This window comes from Phalacrocorax carbo, chromosome Z, assembly GCF_963921805.1.
Source record: "Phalacrocorax carbo chromosome Z, bPhaCar2.1, whole genome shotgun sequence".
Lineage (NCBI taxonomy): Eukaryota > Metazoa > Chordata > Aves > Suliformes > Phalacrocoracidae > Phalacrocorax > Phalacrocorax carbo.
In genome coordinates, this window is record NC_087548.1 from 65,505,535 (window position 1) to 65,525,618 (window position 20,084).

Genomic DNA, 20,084 nt, shown 5'->3' on the forward strand with positions numbered 1-20,084 from the left:
TTGAAGTAGTCTTTAAAGCACTTACCTTCAGCACCATCTGGTTTGTGAAGACACAGCACGATTCTACTGAAAACTGGCAAAAATTATGTCCAGTGCTGACACTGGATGTCACTGGGTGGCAATTTTCCACCACAGAGTTAGAGATGCTCGTGAATATGGTTGACTGTTTTCTAACTACTTCATACCATAGAGGGAAAATAGCTTCAGAAAAGCAGTTTAGGAGAGGATGTCTGGAAACACATCAGGCAGACACTTTCAAGCCAGTGAGACATCCAAGTGACTTTTAAGTGAGAACAGCCAGCACTTTGCACACAGCACTGCTTGTACTTTTTTTAAGAGCAATGCATTTAGAAGTATTCCTTGCAAATGCATTCCCATGGGATCCAGAAATTATAGGGTATAGATTTTGAGGATGTTTCCTTCTCCTGTTAAGATTTTATTAACTCAAAGTACAACTGTGGACTGTAACATCATCTGTAAGGGGTGCTCTAAAGGATATTCTCATTATCAAGTGTCTCAGAAAGTAATTCATACAAATGCAGCTGCCTCAGCCACTGTTTTGGGATGTAAATCTTTGCTGTGAGATAAAGCTTATTGAATTTTCTAGGAGAAATGTCAGGTATCATGCTTCAGGAAACAAAAGAACTTGGCTGATGCATTTAAGTGGTCCTACCCAGGTAAATAAAGGACCTGGAGGGATACAGATGTTCCTATACAGAGCCTCCTATTGTGCATTGCCAAGTGAGACCTTGAGCAACATCAGTGAATCAACCCCTGGCACCAGCAGTAACCAGTGAGCAGTGCAGCGAGTGCTCTGCAGAACAAGGCACCCGAGAGAGTTAGCAGTACCTGTAGCAGATTTACCTAATGGCATCTTACAAACCTTTCCCTCTGAAAAACAGGAAAACCTCAGCAATAGCTTGTTTTACACATGTGCACTCTCAGTGCAGTTCTTATTTTCTTCACAGGCCTTGCTCCCATTACTGGTAAAGCATGTAGTTGTGTAGGGCACCCTGCCACTTGCAGGTTTCAGGACACCAGAAATGATAGTGTCTATTGCTAAGTGAGAGGTGGGAGTACTTTTGCCAGCAGCTGTTGCCGAAGACGCAACTCTCCTGTCCTCTTTCCCTCCTAGAACCTGGCAGCAGCAGCAACAAGTCTTGCTTTCAAGAGCCCTTCACCAGAACACCCTTTTCATGCCAAGAACGCAACACCTTATGACTGGAATGGCAGAAATAAGTTTTCCTGTGCTGCTGGGAGAAGCCAGTTGTTTTGTTGATACCTCTTGGATGCCTTTTTATGCATACCTCCAGCAAGGGAAAGACAGAATCCATGTTTGAGCAACAGGGAAGGGAACTGAGGGCTAAGTACAAGACCAGGATCACACCCAGGATTGCCATTGTCTCATCCCAAACACTCTACTAGCTTGCCTGGGCAGTGGCAGTTTCTCTTCACCAAAATGCGCACCTTTAGTTGCTGCTGGAGGCTCCTCCTTTTCACTAAACCTGCATTGATCATTTACCCTCAGTGAGTAATCTCTCCTCTTTTCTCCTGTGCCACTACTGCACGTACAGTGAAATCTGAGGACCCTGTAAAAGAACCTGTTCTTATGGCTCAGAAACCTGCTGCCTTGTGAAAACTGGCCTTGCACTGCACAAAAGGGTTTTGTCTGGTTTGTTAATGGACCAGAAACATACATTAGAAGCTGCCACAATTCAGGTAAGCATTTTCAAGGAAGCCTAAAGTTATGTCACCTATTTGATTCCTTAGCAAACTTGTATATTAGTTGATCAGTGTTCTCAGACAAAAAATGCTGTATCACAAACCTCTGGCAGAATTGTAGTCTTGACAGTGCTATAAAAGTGACGTATTGTAAAGACCTCAACAGTTTTCTCTCTTAGGCTGATTCTGCCACAACTGAATCACAGACCTGTTAAAAGAGAGCAGCCGGAAAGGTATCTCAAGAGGTCATCCAAGTTCAACCGTCTGCCCCATGTCATTTCTGCTGGTTGTTGCTGGCATGTCATTTCTGACAGTTGTTTCTCCCACCTGTTCTTAAAATTCTCCTATTACAACTCTCTCATCTCTTCCGCCAGGCTATTGATTCCAGTGCTATCATTACTCGCGGGAAGTTTTCGTAACCCATGACCTCCATCCCCTTGGCTACACTTCTAAATTCACTGCTTCTTGTTCTACCCATAGTAGACAATGCGCAGAGCCACAGGGAGGAGCATTTATTCCCATCCTCTTTTTCAGTTATGGAAAACAGTTGTCTTGTCTTTGTCACTTGCCTTTTTTTTTTTTTTTTCTGGTAACTCCTTTTCAGTGTTTCCTTATGGCTTTGCACTTGTGCACTTTCGTGTTTCATTGTTTAATATATTTCTAGGTTTTCTGTCTGTATCCACAGCTGAGAATAAAAATGCAAAGATTGTCTATCTCCTACTGCACGTCCATACAGATATCTGCATGCTACACAGCACTGCAAAACTCCTGAGTTGGTTCCTATTCTGCAGTTTTTCAAGGTTCTACAGATATCTGTATACCATCTACATTTACGTTTATGTTCATGTCTACACAGGAAGGAGGGTAAACTCTTTTCTGGCCTCTTCCCTTCCAGACCCACATGATTTTGGCTTTTCTTGGAGCAGGATCGCTGACTGACAAAAGAGATACGTAAAAGATAGCTCTGTGTTCCAACAGCCTCAGGATTTCTTATCAGTTTCCCAAATATACTCAGAATAATTATTTTCCTTCCTCCTTTATACTGCTTGCCAGTAAGCACACTGGCAAAGCACCTAGCAGTTAAGAGTAGGAAAGGAAGTGGCTGTGCAGATGTCAAAGACAAAGAGTAACATTTTCTTCAGGAAACAGATGGCTTGAGGTAGTATTTATAGCTGCCCATATATGCTAGACAAAAGCAGTCCATGTTACAAAATCTGGAGTATCTGGAAAGCTGGTGATGCACTATTAAATATGTACAAGGAGGATGGATGGTGGATGCTGTGTATGTAGCACCCTTTCTTCATTTGGAAGAGGTGTGTGGCGTATGAAGAACCTACCTGATTTCTCCTGGCTTCACTCTCTGATACTTGGGTCAAAGTTACATATTGACTGGTCAATGTAACAAAGAAAAGATGGGTACAAATAGTCAGCAGTATGTCTGGTGTATGCAAGAAGGTGACATGGCACTGATATTGTGTAGAGGCAGAGGATGAACTGCAGGTTATCCAGCGCTTGGGCTTTTTCACTTGGACAATTTATACTCAACATAGTTCTGTGCCTGGTTTTGGTAACAGGGCATGTGCTATACTGCTCGTGCACAGTTCTGTACTTGCAACCCAAAATGCATTTATAAACAGAGAAAGAAGGTTTTACAAAAGCTCATTATGTAACAGGCTATGCTTGGATACAGCTGATGTACAGTCAGAAAGACATTTCTGAACTTGCAATAGGAAATGCGATATAATTTGAGAAACTATTCCTATTATGTCATTAAGAAACCATTTAATGACAGACAATTAAGCCTTGCAGTTTGATGCTACAAATGCAGGGACTACATTTTCACGGACCTTTCTGTCAAATTTTCATCAAGTAGGTTTTTAAAAGGCTAAGAAATATTTTGAGGGCATTAGGAGTTGAATCTTAGTCTACATGCAGACAAAAGTTGTCTCACCATGAGATCCATTCACTAATTCATTAATTCATACCTAGCATATGATGTGCTGACATTTTTACTTTACTTTTGACTGTATTGCATGGCCATATTCTGACACTGTAATGGTAGGTGATGAGAGATGCAGCAAATCAGCTTTCAGAGAACATGTTTCTGAGACAGTTACCATTTAGGTATAAATAAGGGGATGTTGGAGTATTTTCTTCACTGTTATGCTGTCAATTGTATTTTGTTATGCCATTGATCTTACGCCAGCTTGATGTTATGAAAAGGTTTCTGAATGACAGTTACAGTGAAATGAACAGTAAATCTAAACTGTTTAACTTCTCTCCTTCATCTCCTTCATACACCAACTATGCTGACTGTCGTTATTTTATTCATTAGTAATCTAGTAAACCAATGTATTTGCCCTCTAATATGGAGATTGAAAGGTAAATGAATAGAATATTACTAAAATGCTGCTCTACTAAACCAGGACAAAGCATAGCCCACCACCCTGCTGATGAAATGAAGTAACATACTTCCAGTTTTGATACTGCATGTACCCATATGCTTCCCACCTCAGATACCTGAAACAAACAAATGAATCAGCCAACCATGAAAAAACAGGGCTCCTAGCAAATTATTTTCTTTCTTTAAAAGAGGAGAGCCAGAGATTACAAGAAACAGGGAATTCACTACTGCTCTCCAACACCCTATTTATCACCTTTGGTACAGAACCACAGGACAAACACAGAGAGGTCTTATTCTGACATCTTTGGGGGTGACAGAACATGAAAAGCCATTCTTTGTATCCACAGATAGTTTTACTAGGACACACATTGGTTCACTAGCAAATTACTTCACTACCTCCTTTTGATCAGAAATTTCTGAGTGGACGGGGAGGACCTTTTCTGCCAAGGGTTGTAATCAAAAGGGGTTTGTGTTGCTGTTAAAAGCTTTGGCTAACCAATATTTTTGGAAAACGTTTGCTGGAAAATCCCTGATCACCTCTTCTGCCTCTGGGAAATGCTTATGCTTCGCTGACAGAAGCCTGACTTAGACTCGTGCCAGGAGGGATCTGCCTGGAGGATTATAAACCAAACAGAAGGAGTTATGGCACCTGGATTCTATAGCTACTAAGGATACAAATATGCAGAGCACAGGCTTCAGCCAGTTGTAGATCACAGACTCAGCATTTCTCTAATAGGCATGACATCAGAGAGTACCACATGTAGGCTTTGGGGCCCCAGGTAGGAAAGAAACTACAAATTAGGAAAAATAAAATCAGCAGTTTATACAACATGAGTTCACCTTCTCCAGAGATAAAACCCTCCAGGCACTACTTTTCATGCTTACATCAAGTTGGCCTCTTTTGCACTGGCTAGCCCTGAAACTGCCCCAATGTGCTCAGGAATTGTGGATAGTCATATGCACAGTACGTGTAGCTCTCACTCGAAACAGCCATACCTCCCCAGCTGTATTCAATTATCCAATTATCTGGGCTGGGAGTCTTCCACATAACATCAATTACCTACCGGATATCTTTAACCACAGACCCTGAACATCTTCTGGTATCCCAATCCTATCTCATTTAGTAGTATCTATTGCCCTATGATACTTGCATAACTTGGTTCACCACACGCTGTATGAGAATACACTCTGTAGAAACTGCTACCCTGCAGAGAGCAGGTGACTTTTTAATCCTCAGTCTCCAGAATAGGCAATTTCTTTCTTCCAGGATCTGACAAAACTTACACCTTGGTCTGTTTCAAATCCTTTCACGAAGTTCAGTTTTATCCTCTGCTTCAGCTAGATACTACAGATAGCTATGGCAGACTTAACACATCTCCAGTCAGTGCTGCTTCTGCCATTCACATAACCATAGTCCACACTCTTCACACCCTCAAAAATGCAAATCGCCAATTGTTTTAAGCCCATCTACCAGACACAGGATCTCTTCTTCATATGCTCTCTTTTAGCACTCTGGCAATTGCAGCACATGTGTCTCTTCTCACTTTGCATTCAGATTTTTCATACTTACACAGACGACAGGAGGCCCAGTTAGAGGTATTGCTGTTCCTGGCTGACAGATATTTTTGGAGGTTTGGTTGTTTCTTTAAACAACACAGCTCAGGTCAGCTAGAGTGCTAGGTTTATTGCTTTAGCTCAAAAATCAAAGTGTTGCCAAGTGACAGATAAGAACTGTGGAAAGAAACAGAATTTCATTTCTGTAAGTGCATGCTTTTATTATTTCTATTTGTGGGGGGTTTTTTTTGCTGATCTCTCAATTGGCTCAATTTTATCCAGTAGTACTCTGTGCTTATCCAAAGCCTATACGCAGCGCGCCTCGAGCATTCAGTCATCTTGGTCCATGGTGGCTGTATGGACAAATGTGACATCACTCTGAGTGACCCAAAGAAAGACATTTATCTCACTTAATTAAAGGCATCCAAATACTAAGTAATTCTTCCACAAGCTCTACCACCTCAGCTTCCCCTGTGGTAAGTAGGAAGGGATTCGTACTCCTGTAATGAGATATCTATAATAGGTAGGATGACTCACATTCAGGAAGTCCCTCTGTCATCTCACTGACCAGAAAGGAAGCCCAATGGTCAAGATGCACACAGCAAAAAACAGGCAAGGGAAACTGCACAGAGAGCAACTCCATTGTACTTAATCAAAGTCCTCTTGAGTGCCCACGTTATTTACTTACTAGTTCTGCAACTGCAGGAATTTAACTTGCATAATCTCATATTTTATGTCCCTGCCCACTGCAGGGAGGTTGGAACTAGATGACCTTTAAAGGCCCCTTCCAACCCAAACCCCTTTATGATCCTATGATTGTCTTCATGATACAAAACTTCTTTGGCAAACTTCCTATGACTTCCTTATGTTCTGTTAGAACAGTCAGTAAAATAAATCCACATGTATTGGGATATTTCTTATCAAACCATAGCAGTCTTCAAATGGAAACAGATCAATGTAATCAAAATAAAGCAAATATATACATACATATTTGATATAAATAAATGTGTCAAGTAAAGATTGCCTAAAAGTCTGCTCTTGGACGTTGTGCAGTATTAACATCTGCAGAATGTACTCATAGTTTACCAGAAACATAGTGAATCCAGTAAGAGATTGCATATCCTCTGAAAGGTCCAAAGAACATTCAATAAAAGGATCATGAGGGTGTTGACAGAATATGAAGCAGGTCTTAGAAGATTACTCAGTAATTTGAACAGATAGGAGTATATTGCCAGTGTTTGGCAAATAACAATAAATGGTAATTTAAAATTGCATTTATACTTTCTAATTATTTCTACAAATTTTAAAGCTGAAAAAGGACCACTAAACATTAAAGCAATTCTTGACTCAACTGATTGACTGAACTGAAATCCTGGTACTGGACATTGCCTCATTATCAAATGAACACCAAAAAGACCAATAAAACACTTAAAGCTCAAAAGATGAAACAGTGAAGTATGAGAAGTATCTGCACTCAGTGTGTCCTATTAACACTGTCTTTATTTCCTTTTTACAAAAAATAGAAATAACAATGGGCAAAACATACTCAAAAAAAATCAATGCTTTTGCCTTGGTCTCACTGAGGAGCTGAGCAGGCAGAGTCTTGTCTGAAACTTTGACAGTATATGCCATTGACAAAGGGAAATAACGATATATGACAATATACCCATGCAAGACACAAAGTACAAAATGTGTTCTGTGGCCCAACAAACATTTTGGAGGTTGCCTGTGTCATAACAACTTTCAAATTGTTACTTTCGCTCACCCATGCCTTTACACAGCACAGCTTACAAACAAGTTACATATACACATATATCATAAAAAAGTTTTGTATATGGTCTAACTGCTACAAATTAAGGCATCCTAACAGCTGCTGTTTTGCTGGTGAGGGATATGTCTCATATTAGTGTTTCAAAAGGATATATTTCAGGTACTTCAGAGTGAGACATCATGAGGTGTGGTTTAGAGGAAGAATTCCTGCAGTTCTGCCTCTTCATTACTCTTTTGACTGTCCAATTTCCGGCTTTTCCTATTGATGTCATCATGCCTGGAGAGAAAAAGAAGAAAATTACTCACGATAACACTAATAATATAGAGGGATTTGCTTTGTGTTTGTTTACCCTGTTTTATTCCATTTGCAAGTACTGAACTCTGAATTAATCTTTCTTGCTGAGCTTATTTCTCTAGACGTGACTACACAAATTACTGTTTAATAGTGTGGATTCTTACTGACTTTCTTGCAGCGCCTATTCTGAAATCAAAACTGGAAACCAATGGAGTGATGAGGAGCTTTTTAAGTCATGGCATTAAGCAGTGCACTGTGATAACATTCTGGTGATAATGGATAGAATGTCCAAAATTTCCTCATCCTGTAGGGTGATCTTTTCATCACCATAATGAAAAGATCCACTACAACAAACGTTAGACATATCCTCTTTGTTTCTGACTCTACCTGTAAGGGAATCATCCAGTCCCCATTAATAATCATCAGAGGGAAAGAACACTTTCAGAAAGGTGATTCATTAGACTTACTTCTTGTGTCTGCTTAAGCAGAAGATGGTGGCAAAGGCAACAGGAAAAAAAGCAAGCAGCAATTCTGACTTGGGGCCTATATCTCTTTTAACATTGTAATTTAGGTAAAATCTCAATTCAAGATTTTATTAGATACACAGATAAGGATAATTTGTCTACAGTTCCTCTTCATTTCCACACTAGGTAAATTTAAATTTAAAAATAAAATTTATTGTATATGAGACTCAAATGATAGCTTGCCAATTAAAGCAGAAAAATTGAACACTAAATATTTGTAACATTCAGTTTCTTCACTTCCTTTCATATGTCCTTGTTCTGAAGCCTCAGTATCCTTCAATTAACCTTCTAGCTGAAAGATTTTTGATTAAGCATTCAGCCCACAGCAACTTTCCAACAGGTTAAAAGGCTTATTTTTAGTTATTACTGCTGAACAGTAAAACACCTATAATACAAACATGACTAGCTGGTTTGTTGCTGCAAAGGACAGAAACTAGCAGGAGGTTAAAATCCCAGAGCAAAGGGCATGAGTATGTGTATAAAAAGTTTGCCTTAAACTCATGTATTTGTGAGCCTGATTCCTGTAAACCAGAATAGCTTTATTCCAGTCTACAATCACCACAAAGAACCAAATAATCCCAAGAGACTGATACTTCAGATGCTTAGATAACCTTGTGGTTACTTCAGGATTTAACAGAAGCTGATGTTCTCAGGGACCAGAGTTGTGGGTCCTAATAAGATTGTGTGAGGGATCACTTTACTTTTAAATCCCCTTCATTCATCTATATTACTGTTGCCACACACCCAAAGCAAGAGCAAAAGACATAGAAATGAGCTATTACCAATATTACTAATTACTAATGAAATTTCTAGTATCTTCTGGTGCCTGTGTCACCCCAGAAATACTAAATATCCCCTCATGCAACAGGCACTGATGCATGATCGTAACAGCTCACAACAGAACAACTGCAAAGTGTCTGGGACAAGGCCTAGATTACTTTCATATTGATTTTACACTGTGCTAGTTTGAATCATAGCTATTTTATTATACATACAGATAAGCGTCCTTTTTCTAGAGTACATGTTTGAAGTAGTAATTTATCTAGCGCTAGGTCTAGCAGTGGGATATCTGTTAGATTAGATCCACTTACTATTTTAGAAGCATGCCCAGTTTACTATCTGATAGAAACTTGGTCGTAGATTCCGCTGATTACCCCTGACATATGAAACAATTTTTTGCTGTTGGTAACTGCAGCAAATACAGGGTTTTGCATTGATATGGTGAGTTAGAGCTTACTTTAATGTACTGCAGATCTCAGATGATTTAAAGTGTGGGAAAGAACCATTCATTGGCACACATGTAAGACTGAAAAAACTACAAGCACTGGCCTAGAGTTGTAATATGCAAAACACTAGCCAATCCTTCCAAAAGGGGGGAAAATAGCCCAATCCATCCTGCACATCTGAAATTTACTCTAGGGCCTTAATAAGGCATATCAGTTTTTAAAAGGACACTAGAAAATTTAATGCAATCCTCTACTATTAAGCTGTGACCAATTTGAAAAGTTAAACTACAAAGTCTTGATGTACTTGGGTATTTTGAATGAAAAAAAAAAACAAACAACAAAAGAAATAAACAGAAGCTGGAAACTGGTGGACAGGAATGTCATCTGACTGAAGGGAGATTTTACATAATGACTTCAGTTTTCAGAAGATGCTAATAAAAACCCTTATACAAGGGTCTAGAGTTAAAATGGGTTTGGGACTGTGTCCAGAACTATAAACCCCCAATATAACAGTATACAAAGGTTTAAAATACCAAAGACTCTGCTGTTTTCCAGAAAGGTTATTTTACAAAATAGCTCTGAAATGGTAATTAAACCGTCTCTCCAGACCATGCAGGTAAAATTCAGACAGCGTTCAGTAGTGCATGTAGGCTTGTAGCGCATGTGATGGTGATGTTTTTCTATATTTTAAATTTGATAGCCTACAGGACAGCATGCAGTGGACTAACAACAGGTACCCATTTTGCCATTCAAAAATCACAACACATAGTAAAAGGCATCACGAAGACTGGCTTAGAAGCTCTGAGAGCCTTCAGGTTTGCATTCTGATTTCTGAAAAGCACAATATATCTTCCTTTCTTATATGATTTTTGGAAATCGCATGCCACAGACTGACACACAATTTGTCCACTTCTGTCCTAATCTGTGGGTACAATAACATCCTCCTCACGCTGTGCTCCTTGTACTCTCTGCTCCTTGTTTCCTACTCTCTGGTTTTCCATGTGCTCACTGCCATGGGGGCAACTTCAGGACACGGTGCCTGGATCAGCAGGGCCTGGACGGATAGCCAGGAGTTGAGGCCCAACCTCCACCCTCCCAGCAGGTGACTCTGCAGCACTGCAGTGGCAGCTAGACCGTACCTGTCTCTTGCTGCTTCTGGGGAAATGCCATGCTGCCAGGGACTTCTCACACAAGAGCATTTACACAAGGCAACACTGAATTACAACAACTGGCTACATCTGGCTCTAACATAAGGATGAGATTAATGGTTTTGTATTACTCCACGGTCTGGACAGGCAGCTGGGTGTTTTGACTGGAGGCTGCCCACTGATGCTTCCTCAAACTGCTGCTGTGCAATCAGTTTTCTGCACTGGAATTTCCCTCTTTGTTTTCAGGAGAGAATGAAGCCTCTTGGAAACCTTACAGTCTGTTTCTAGTTTCACAGCCATTGTGCCAAAGACTTCAGAACAAGACTTCCATTACAGAAATTGAGTTTTTAAGTATGGGAAGGTCCTGGCATTAGAAAACAAGTGAACAAAAAAAACCCTATTACACATTTAGAAAATAGTAACTTGAAAGTAGTTTAGGCTCCCAAACTGCAGAATGACTAATTTATAATTTTCCCAGAAGTATCTTCAAATGTATAACTCTGGTGCAAATAGCAATCATTTCCAGGCCTAATTAAGGATTTACAACTCAGTGTAACAGAAAAAAATTATAATCACAAGAATTTGTGAGTGTTAAAGCTGTATAAAAACAACAGGTAATTTTTACAAAGCGTTTGCTTATGAACACACATTTTGTCACACGTTTTTTCCAAAATGTCTTTATGGACTTTGAGGGACTGGCCTCTATCTGCCTTAATAGTCCTGATGGAACATGTCTAAATTAATGATTTTGAATGCAGTCAAAGTTATCAGACTTTTAAAAAACAGATTTAACTTCAGGGTCTGACAGAGCGTTAATAAAAATATGCAAAAATAGGAGAGCACTAGACTTAAAGTACAGCATTCTGCCTCATGTTCTCTGTACTCTCCAATTAGAGATGAACTGCGGTCTTTTTGCTCTCCTCATGAGAGGAAATTTAATTTCCATTCTCATCTGGTACTTGACTTTCATTCAACAGAGGCTGAATAATCAGCCAAAGTGCACTATACTCCCTGGTGGATTTATGAGTATGAATACTTTCTATACTTGCTTGGAACTGAAATCCTGTAGCCAGTTCAATGGTGACATCAGCAGAAATCTATCATAATTTTCTGCTTTTCTAGGAATTTAGATGTTCATCTGTTCATCTACTTCCCTTCTTGTGCATCAATCAATTCCAATATTTCACTTATGAATAATGTTAGCAAACACATGCAGTTTGAGAAAACAAAGCAACAGAGATGCTAAACATCACCATGCATAAGCACATACCAAGCATAGTTACACAGAAGTTCTTCATTCAGCGTGCTAAAGGGAAGACTGGTGTAGCTGAAGTAAGGACCCTAAAGAAGTACAACATCATATCAGTTAAAAACATGCACTGAGCTTACTACATACGTAACATGCAAGTCTACCAGAACATGCAGTCAAATAACCACAATAACATTTTAACAGATTTCTTTTTGAGTTAGTAAGGCTGAATCTGTTACCTCTTTCAGATGTGCACTGTGGTCCTTTGGTTGGTATGAAAATGTATTCTTTCCACAATTTTGATGTTGGCAACAATGACATGCAAGCATGGCCTTTTCACACACAACATGCGTTTTAGAGTGCAAGCGTCAATACTGTTAGAATTACCTCATCCAACTCTTCAAATGTCTTAATGAACTATGAAAACTGCTCATGACGTTGCAATCTATCAGAACATCTTTGAAGACAGACTGTTTTTTCCTCTGTCACTATAAAATCTGAATCACTCTTTTGAAAAAAAATGCCATTGTGTTATGAAAATATTTTATCTTAAATCAGCTGTTCAACTAGATGGTGCATGTTTTTAAAGGTTCAAATCAGTAGTTCATACTGTGATTCTGAGTAAACTCTAATAAATGTAGTCCCACTTCAAGTTAGGCTATTAGGTGTCCTTTGAATTTTCATTTCATTTCAGTTTACTACAGCACTACTGTTGTAGCAGTACCCACTAACATGGGCTGTTCACTGTTTCCCAGTTCTCTATTTCCACTGGTTTTTTTCCATACTCATTTTGCCTCTTCAATGCCTAAGATTTTCCTGTGTTTTTCTACCATTACCTTGTCATACTTTTTACAGCACATAATTCACTATTCCCCCTCCTCTTGGGCTGCTTTATGTTCTTTTTTTCATCTTGAAATTATTCTTTTGCCTCATTTCTTTCCACCCACCTCTTCCCTCCCCCCTGTCTTTCACAGAGGATTAAATCATCTACCATTCCCTTTCACTCACTCTTTATTGTATCTCCAGATGCTCACACTTCTCCTCTCTGCTCCACAAACACACTGTGCTCACCATATTTCCTACCTCTGTCTCTTTCACTCAATACCTCTTCCCTTCTCTTGGAAGATACATTTGTTCAAAGTATCTTCTCCTTTCTTTCGAACAAGCGAGCCAGCCTCCTAACTGGAGACACCCCTCTTTCTGTTGGAATCCCAGGAAGGGCACCCTCTTGACCGCCCAGAAGGGATGATGTGGATCCAGTACACTTCGCTACAGACCAGCCATGAGAAGACTGTGCTATGACCAGAGGGTGGGCAAAGAGGGCTGGGTACTGACAGCTTCAACAACTAGGGCATGGCTGTACCTCCCACAGAAGCAGGAAACACAATTTCTGCTATTTTTCCTCCTTATATTCTACCACTTATTATCCTGTTTGCCTCATCAGTCTTGGCTATAGAAGAGGACAGGGATAGTCATCCACTTATTTACTCCTCAGAAATCCCATGGATTCAAGTGTGGCATTCTCATTGTACAACCTTTCACTCAGAGAAACATCAAACATAATTTCCAGATGAATCATGTCTTTGTGGAAAGCTTTCAACACGGAACATGTGAACCATGTGCACTAAGAGTACGAACTCTGACACAGCAATACCTGCCACTCCTTGGAAAAGCTTTCCAAAATTAAAACAGTGGATGGGCTTTCTACAGGTCAAATATAGTAAAGTATTTGTGTGCAACCTTTTGCTATGTAACAGCAGCAAGAAGAAGCTGTCAAACTTATTCATTACTTAAAAAAGAAAAGAAAAAAAAAGGCCCTTCTTCCTTTCAGTGCACTCACTGGCTTGTTTCTTCCTTTTGTGAGAGCTGCTGGATTTCCCTTGCTGTCTGCCATCTTCCTTCCTAATGAGGTAAAAGGCAGCGTTGATGAGGTTTTGATCAGGTTTGCTGTTTGACAGTTGTTGTTGTTATTTTGGTTGCCACTCAGCGTCTCCATTATGGACCGAAAGGTTCCAAAAGGCCTTTTCAGCTGGTCCCCCACTGGCTCCCCAGAGCTGGGTGGAGCCCGCACAAGTCCTTTGCCCCTGTCTTTATCCTTTTCCTCATTTAGTTCTGACTCTGCTAGCTCCACCTGCACCACAGGCTCCTCAAAAGTTACTCGGAGTTTCAAATTTTGGGAGGTTCTGCGTTTTGAAGACGGAGACTTGAGAGCACTCTTAGGGCTGGTAGCAACCTTTTGTGCAGTGGCACTGTCGGTGCTGGATGGAGAGCTGTCTCCACAAAACTGGCTCTGAGGTACAGTACCAGACTGATACGGGGCTTCATTATCTGGATCGCTGCTCTCTGAAGTAGGGGAGGGACTGTGGCCATCCACAGACTTAGAGACCCTGATACCAAAAGGGAAGCGGCGTCCTGCTGCAGAAGTGTGTTTCTTAATCATCAGGTGCAAACTCTCTGTGCTCTCAACACTCTCCACTATGGGTTGAGGCCTTGGTTTGTCAGTTCTTTTCACAGGGGCATTCTTGTGGTCCTCAGAATTAGCTGAGTCTGTGTCAGACTCGCTGAGTGACCTCTGCATCAGTTGCCTTAGTCTGGCTAACTTCAGCTCCCTTTTCTCTGGCAAAATCTTCTTCACGTTCTTGGAGGATGCATGAGCATCCTGAAATTCCAGTGTCAGCTTTTCCTGCATACAGACATTTTCAGAGATTTCCTTCCCCAACAACTGGCGCAAGATTTTATCTGAGTCCTCATCTTTTATCTTGGCTCGAGTGCGACTAGAAGTTCCCAAGCTGCCAAGAATCTGAATCCCATCTTGGGTGTTCAATTTACTTTTTGGTGGAGACAATTCATCTGCTTCAGATGGTTTCCACTGGGCTTTGCCAGAAGCAGGAGATGATGGTGAGCTTAAAGAAAAAAAGAGAAAGAAATACCACAGGCAAATTAATGCACATATAAAATGTGAAATGGCCATTTCCAGTGTACGTGTCTGACTCGGCTTATTGTTACTTATCTTCTTCATCGCTACTCACATGGAATTCATTACTATGATGCCACAGCGAAGATTACATAGAGAAGGATGTAATCCTGCTTCCACTCCTAATTAGGATTTAAGTCTCTTCACTTTCTCTTACAAAAAAAGCTCCTTAAAATCAAAACTTAGAATGGTTATTTCAATGCCAAAGATGACTTTCTGAGGAAAACTTTAGAGAAACTACTGTTTCCTATTTGTGGGAGTTGACATGTTTTAAAAGGCAAAAAAACCCTGCAAGGCTAAATGCCTACTATCCAAGTCACACCATAATACAAAAGTAGCTTATTCTAAATACTGTGAAAGTAGCAGCTCTCTGCATAGCAATGATTTCATATATCTAAACTTCATCTGGTATTAATAATAGCCATATAAGACCTCATAAAAAGGCAGGGGCATTTGCACTCAGAACCTTTTCAGATATGAAATATTGAAAAGCATCAGAAAGGTGACAGGAATTTATTTCAATACTATTAGAATAATAAATGAAATTTAGAGCTCCAACTGTTATATAGCGAGGAAACAGCAATCTCAATAAGTCTGATTTGCAACATAAATTACAGAGACCGTTTCCTTCCCCATGACATATGCCAGAGCTCATAACACTACATGTTCTGATTTTAAACCACTTTTCCTCTAAGCAAGGGTAAGGTGACAAAATTAAGGTTAGTGTGAGGCAGTGAATTCATAAATTTCATTTCTTTTTTCGCAAGCCACTTCTACTCTGATGAGTCCATAGTTCTCACAGTGTACAAAATTCACATGCCTATACTAGCCACATCATCTACAATTCTTCTTTCACTTCTTCTCCTGTGGCAAACTGAAACAGACACTGAAGAATATGCTTGTATCTGCCACACATATTCCTAGTAAAAGGGATAGGTTCTCTTAGATTTGCTAATGGTTCCTTGGATGATGATAATATCCACGAGAGAGTTTTAGCTGGAAGGAAAAGTAGTAGCCAACAATGAAATAAAATTTTAAACAATGAAGTATCATTTTCAGACTTGCTCACTTAAGAAAAAAGATGTTGAAACCTACACTTTTACAGGAATAATGAATGATGGTCACCTGATCTTATCTGACACTTAAACAGTCCTGGTGCTCATCAGTACTCAGATGCAAGCCCACTTGGAAAGACCAGTCAGCAAAAATCACAGAAATCAAATTTGCTGGAAGATAGCATTTGGTCCCATTGTTCCTGTTTAACTGGCAGACAGGGAAGACAAAGACCATGATTCTAAAAAAAATGACAAGACAACTCTTGCCAGTGTGGTTTCCTACTTCAGCAGGGGTTTGGAGTTTACAGCCCTTTCCTTGCTGAAGTTCCTTTACACAATTGCATCTCCAATCCCAATGTCTTTGTTATCCAGTTCTGTAACCATTTGCACGTCACTGAAACGCTGACACATGAATTTCAGGGACATGGAGCACTTGTCCAGAAGAGCACTTGAGATTCTCTGAGAATGGGAAAAAAGCACTCACTGCTCCTACAAGTTCACACTTGATGACCCACAGCTCTGACTTCTGCACAAGCTTTTATGCTGCCTTTATACTTCAACAAATATGTAGCCCCCTAACAACTCTGAAACAAGAAGTGCTGTATATGACTTCGAGAGGAAAATGAATTAGCAGATAATGACAATCTGAGTCCTATTTGCACGTGAATTACTTAATTTGTTGAAAGTCTTTTTCAGAATGCTATCAAAGAGAAGTAGGGTGCTTGCTTGACTTCCATGCACCACACAGGAAGTCTATTGCAGAAGTCAGAGAGAGGTGTTTGCCAGCTCCAGCTCCAGTCCTCTTCCTTTACTTTCCTCCTCTTTAATGTTAGTCAATTTGCGTATATTTCTGGGACTTCTGATAGGATATGTAAACAATACATAAAATTTCTGGAGTTTTGACTTTTTATAGAAGCTACTGCAGGCAAAAGATTTAATGAGTGTAAGGAGTCTTATCAATCTGAAAGCAGGTTTTGTCGGTAACTGGCTTTATGAATTACTGCTGGCAGTAATGTATGGCAGAACACCACAAGGTCAAACTTCACAACTTTTCTAGGGGTTTCTAGGATCCTCTGCTAGTCATCTAATGCAAAATATATCTATTTCACTGTAAATCTGATTTTCACTCTGTTGGGAAACAGAAATTATTAATTTCATATTCAAAATATCCCATATTTATACATTACACTATCAAATTCTAGAAACTCAGCTTCAAGCCCATGGGGTAAAAAACCACATTTACTTTAGAGAACACATCTACTATTTAGACAGGTCACAGCTTCTTCTGATAACCCATGTACCATGAAACTGTGCAAATCCAGGCTGAAGCACAATTCCAGTCACCTTACCTTGGGGACAGGGGCAGTGACTTGCCCTCTGACCGCTGGGCTTCTAAAAGCTGCTGAAGTTGGTTCTGTAATGTCACACGTTCCACTGTCTGCCTGCAAGAAAGTGTAAGACTGTTTACCTTGAATTGTAAAACTGTCAGCATTAGAAAGCTACAGGAGAACTGATAGTACCCATTCAACTTTGTATTAAAAAGAGAAGTCTTCTTCATCTATACTTTACCTAGTAAATAAAAGAGAAATTATAAATAATAGCATAAACAGAGACTTTGAGCTTGTCTCTGAATCCCTGTGGACATTTTGTGATCACTGTACAAGACAAACTGAGAGACGCTTACTTGTTAGAGATTTTTTATTATACTTCATAGAAGGACAAGTGTGGGATCATAAGCAGCAGTTCATTGGAACTGAGTGGCTCACAGAAAATAATAGTCCAGAAACAAAGATACGGCAGAACAAACTTAGGGCCACTTGGTTCTTCCTTCTTTGTGTAAAGAAAGAAGACAGGTACAGATTAAAAAGTCACTTCCTACACCTGGTGGATGGCTTTTACTCAGCTAAATGACAGCTCGGACAACTGCACTCGCCTTTTCTACCTGCAAATGAACTCAGGAAGGAGCTTTTGCCCACTGGGAATGTAAGAGAACAACCTTTCCTTGGAAAGAACAGGTATTATATATGTTTAATTAGCATGAATCTAGACTCCTTTAGTATTCAACGTAAGCTTAGGGACAAGATATCTTGACCATCAGTGATTATCCATTTAATCAAGGACAAGCATTCCTTTTAGAAGAAAATTATGGAAAGTTGGCAAGAGAAAATAGCCTTACGTTGTCCTTGTGCAACACGTGACCATATATGGGTAAAAAGGGTTAGGGGACTTCATCTGTAAAGACCACCAAGACCCTTGAAGAGAGGAAGGCATGCACAGAGGAATCTGAAGTGGAGCCAAGAGGAGTGATTTAATGCCATTGCACAACCTATATAGATTAGAATGAATATGTATTAGATAGGTAGAATATGTATGGACTTATTGTATAAATATAACGAGGTAGCCAGCTTCGGTGTGTTTGATTTGTTGAAAACCACTGAGCGCCCAGGCTTGTGCAACGCTGAAATAAACCAGCAATGTCTCTCCTGAGTGTGTGATTATTGAATCATTGCACACCAGGTGACAAATCCGCTTTTCAGACAACAGGAAGTCCTGGTCCAATCTTCTTCAGCTGTAGGATGGAGCTAAGTATGACCTGTGTGTATTCAGGGAAGTAGGGAAAAACACATCTGCTTGCTGCCCAACCTTACTAAAGATCCTGCCTGTGCTCTGCACCCACTTTATACTCAGTAGTGCTGTCACTACTGCAGTCTAACTCCTTCAGTGTGATGTTGTGATCTACACTGCTTTGTAAGATAACTTTAGAGACCAATGTTTAAAAAATTGCAATAGAAGATATAAATCACTAGTAGTATGAAAGTGACATCCATTCCAGAAACTCCATTTACCATAGAACTGTAATCACAGTCTCTGTTGTCCTGCCACATACTTATTTCCATAGGAAGGAATCAGGTGAAAAAGGTAACCTGCAAACCTTCAAGTAGTTCTGTGAAAATGAAGGAATAGATCGATTTGCCACAAAAAGGTCTTCTCCCTCTCCCTGCTCCCTTCCAGTTTAGACTTTCCATTCCAACATCAAAACACCCCTTTAACTTGTTGACCGCCACATATAACATTCAATCTTGTTTAGTGACCTGTAAGTTCCATTGCCTCTAAACACTGCACAGACAGAATTATTGGGGAACTACTAGAAAACAAGAGACATCTTTTTGTTACTATACATATGCTATGTTTCACCTGGAATACAATTGGTACATTTGGTTTTATTCCACGATCCTGAACAAATGACAATGTGAAAATGACTTTTTACCTGGTTCTCCCAGGCTCTGCTTCTGTTGCTGTAGAAGTAATATGTTTTTAGTACTGTTATTCTTATTGGATATGCAGAACTAATATAGTTCTCCGCCAGTGAGCTGGAGTCTTTCCTAACTCACATGCCATCACCAGAAGAGTCTGCTGCGTTCCAAATGCAGTCTTTATAATTGGCAATGTCAAAGCCAGAAAGAATCCAGATGACTTTTTAGACTAGGAGTTGTACTTACAGGGCTGGCAGAAAACAAACATTTTAACATATCAGAGTGTATCTGGAAAGTGCTACAGAAATAAAAGTGGGATCTTGAGATACTGCCTTGCCATCACATTTTACAATACAACCATGCTTTATGTAGATCCTTTCTTCCTTTAATTTTCCATCTTCCTTCCTCTTGCCTACACACTTCCTTAGACTATTTTAAAATTACTCCTACCATCTGTCAACATTGGCTTATATCATAACTCCCCAGATACCCTCTTTTAAAAGCCAGGGAAATTTTCATTTGAGATTAGATTTTGATGCAGTTTATCTGTTTTATTTGCCTTTTATGCTTCCTTCAATTCTATTTCCATATATCTAAATAATGTAGTTAACAGCTTCTTATGCTTTTAGCTTTAATGGAAATCTCTGACACCCCTTCTGCTGAATTAATGTTCTCATTCCACTTCAACAATTTATTGTACTAAAAGAATTACTTTCCTCCATTTTCAGTTTAACTAGTTAGTAAATAGCTCACAGAAATCCAGACATCTTGCCAGCACTATCCTTAATGATATATAACAAACACCTATATATCTACGATAACATTGAAAACAAGGGATCACAGCTTCTTGGAATAGCAGTGTTGCTAAGTATTAAAACCAGACTGATTTAGGAGACAAGATCGCTGCAC

The 20,084-nt window shown here is 39.7% G+C and overlaps 1 protein-coding gene across 4 annotated transcripts in view; it reads right to left on the reverse strand.

The window, feature by feature from the left end:
* Positions 1-7,162: 7,162 nt before the first annotated feature.
* Positions 7,163-20,084, reverse strand: part of SNCAIP (synuclein alpha interacting protein) — a 103,777-nt gene continuing 90,855 nt past the window's right edge. For 3 of the 4 annotated variants that reach the window (XM_064438158.1, XM_064438157.1, XM_064438159.1), the window contains exons 9-12: positions 17,271-17,363; positions 13,733-14,795; positions 11,914-11,984; positions 7,163-7,727 (exon numbers count right to left, since the gene is read on the reverse strand). In XM_064438158.1, the coding sequence (XP_064294228.1) occupies positions 7,643-7,727; positions 11,914-11,984; positions 13,733-14,795; positions 17,271-17,363 (1,312 nt within the window). In that variant the 3' untranslated portion in view covers positions 7,163-7,642. The remainder of the gene's footprint in view (positions 7,728-11,913; positions 11,985-13,732; positions 14,796-17,270; positions 17,364-20,084) is intronic. The other variant, XM_064438160.1, reaches the window with a different exon arrangement.